The sequence below is a fragment of the Contarinia nasturtii genome, unplaced genomic scaffold (genome assembly GCF_009176525.2).
Source record: "Contarinia nasturtii isolate CC-2019 unplaced genomic scaffold, AAFC_CNas_1.1 Cnas_scaffold_4677, whole genome shotgun sequence".
NCBI lineage: Eukaryota > Metazoa > Arthropoda > Insecta > Diptera > Cecidomyiidae > Contarinia > Contarinia nasturtii.
Genome location: NW_022201963.1, coordinates 946 through 3879, shown reverse-complemented (window position 1 = coordinate 3879; position 2934 = coordinate 946). Strand labels below are relative to the sequence as shown.

Here is a 2934-nt window from a genome sequence, read left to right as displayed (position 1 = left end):
AAAATATCGTTTACATTTCATAAATCAAGCAAGTTGTTACTGATGCGTTTATGTTCAATTAATTTATTCGACCCGAGCGCAAACGAATCGAGATGTATCAAACGAAGATGCAAGAACGTTCGATTTACAAGAGCTTATACTTAATCTCAGCACTTTTCTCTCTCTCTCCCTTTCTCTCTGTCTTCTGTTTCATCTTTTATTGAATGAGATTTTATTCATTGTAATTTGTATGGAAAATTGGAGATAACTTGAACTAGCTATCTAGCGCGCGCGTTCAAAAATTTCGAAATATACTGAAGTGGACGGCAGTGAATGCAAATAATAGTAATAAAAAAATAATAAAAAACGAATCAGAAAAGAATCAGTTGAAGTAACATCACAAGAATAACAAAAATTGAATTCGATGTTTTCTTTTCTCTTTTTTTGCGTCGCGCTCTCATATTTTCCATTTGTGGTACGCAAACGACATACACAAATATAGCAGGCGACAACAACGGCGATGCGCTTGTATATTACGAAGACTTTGTGACCGCCATCTACATATGGTGGTATATTTCTGATAAAACCAGTCGGCTTGAAAAAAAAGTCATACCATTTTCATTCATATGAATTGATTTTATATACATCGATTTATTAAAATTCAAAAAATTATTTAATAAACCTAATCAGAGAAAACGCTTGGATCAGCATATTGTCCAAGTGCGCTAAAGAAAAGCTCTTCTCTTTTTGTTAAAGAAAAGCCAAACTTTTGTCCGATATGATTTTCATTGAGAACTGCATATATACCCAATTGACATTCATTTGACTTTGGCTGAGGCAGAATATCACCTTGAATTTGTACCAATTTGCCTTTTCCTTTCGAACCTTCATCGGCCACTATATAAAATCGTTTGGTAGCTGTTGCAACATGCAAGAAAAATGCTAATCCATGATTATTACTCAGGATTCGGCCACCATTTAATCTAGCGTAGATATCAACGTGTCCAAGTCTAGTTTTAGTCATTCCCTGAACACTCGAGGTATGAATCACTTGAACATATTCGGCTAAATCTGGTTTAATTGTGTCTTTGGGAGTTTTAGCCAGAACCGGAGGGGTTCTGGATGGATCCAATGCTAAAGTTTTTAATTTATAATAGAACTCTTGTTTAATTCCGTAATCCAATGCAAACAAACTGTGCAAAATAATAAATACCTAGTAACATTCTAACTTTTCCGCTTGTTTTTTTAAGCAAATATTCGGCAGTTCTGCCAGCGATATGCGCACCAAAACTGAAACCAGTCACATCCACCCGTGACATATGGAGAATATAATTTCCGGCTGTAAAGTAAGATTGATATCGTACATTCAACACCAAATCACGCGCCATTTTCGCCACATATTCAAGCCGATTTGTTGCCACCAATTTATCCAAATAACCAATCGCTTGACATCCAGTTCTTGGTTTATCTAAATAGCAATACGATACGAAACAAATATTGTTTCCAGATGTAACAAACCATTCTATGGAGAAAATAATAGAATTTTGTTCAAGTGAAAACAAGCAGTCTTTCTATGAGTGAAAAAGTTCAAAAGTAAGAAAAAGAAAAAAGTACCTCTGGCAAACTTAAACAAAAGTCCTAATTGAGAAAAATAAGATTTTTTTTAATGGAAAATAGAAAATCTAGATCAGAAAAAAATATATTTTTATTTACCAGATGCTGAATTAATTTCATTCGCAGCCCCAAGGAAAAACAATGACAGACCTCTGTTATTGCTTAGCCTTTTTACCAAATAATCTGGGATAGTGTCATTAACATGAGCCACATAAAATTCACGACGACTGCATAAAAATGTGAGAAAATGAAAATATTAACCAAAGCATGCTCATGAATAATCTACTTATGGTACTTACTCAGCTTTGGCTATACAAGCGAAGGTAATGGGCTCTCCATCGTATTGGAGGTCATCGACGTTGAATTCAGCCTTTGATTTTCCTCTTCTAAAAGATTGGGAAAGCGACTTCGAAACTGATCTGGCAAATGATCTCGAAAGTGATGTTGAGCTTCTGGATATAGCTGGTCCGTCATCACCTGCAATGACATTGCACCCGTTTAGAAATAATGCAGAAAGCACCACGTACACGTTTCAATTTACAATTTTGTCCAAAATTTTCCTCAATTAATTCTTAAAAACAGCTTTCGTCGACTGTATGTTACGCATGTGTCTTTATCAAACATACGTGAAAAAGTGGAATTTGTGTATTTGAAAAGAATTTAATAGAAAAACACATTTTTTCGTACAATGCGAATGAATTTTTAAGAAACAGACAAAAACAAATAGTCAATGTCATTCTACTGGGTTTACCGTTTACCTACAGTTCAATCTTCAAACCACAGTCATTTTTTACGGGTGGTAATGAAACCGGTTAGTAAAAAAAGAAAATGGTTAGTTGAAAATGTAGAAATAGTTAGTGAAATATTAGAGCTATCGTCGGTTAGCAGTTTAAGAGAAATAAGTGCGTCAAAAATTAAAAAAGATTAGTAATCAATTTGGAGAGAGTTGGTTATCAATGGATCAAAAATTAAATTTATAAACAGTTTTTTAACTGCAGCAAATTCTATATTACTATTCAGAAAATTGCATTATTATTGGTGCGATGAAGGCTTTTTAACTGAGCATTTAAATATAAGTCTTAAGAATACCATTAAATGGTTTACCTGTATGAGCAGCTTCTTGACTATATTCATGTCCACCTTTACATGTTATTATAAAAAAAGATAAAAAAAATTAGTAATTTTGGAAGTGTAAGACTAAAAATGTTAATATTAAGAGGATGAAACCTGTATGAGAAGCTTCTTGACTATATCCACCTTTACATGATAAGGCATGAAAAAATAAAGATACACATTTTTCAGTAATTTTGAAAGTCTGAGGCCAAGAATATTAATATTTAA

The 2934-nt window shown here is 33.3% G+C and overlaps 1 protein-coding gene across 1 annotated transcript in view; it reads right to left on the bottom strand.

Moving 5' to 3' along the window:
- Positions 1–610: 610 nt before the first annotated feature.
- LOC116351105 overlaps positions 611–2934 on the bottom strand; it is a 3218-nt gene continuing 894 nt past the window's right edge. The window contains exons 6-12 of the mRNA XM_031783163.1: positions 2821–2850; positions 2698–2733; positions 1893–2070; positions 1693–1820; positions 1594–1617; positions 1193–1501; positions 611–1113 (exon numbers count right to left, since the gene is read on the bottom strand). Of these exons, the coding sequence (XP_031639023.1) occupies positions 662–1113; positions 1193–1501; positions 1594–1617; positions 1693–1820; positions 1893–2070; positions 2698–2733; positions 2821–2850 (1157 nt within the window). The 3' untranslated portion in view covers positions 611–661. The remainder of the gene's footprint in view (positions 1114–1192; positions 1502–1593; positions 1618–1692; positions 1821–1892; positions 2071–2697; positions 2734–2820; positions 2851–2934) is intronic.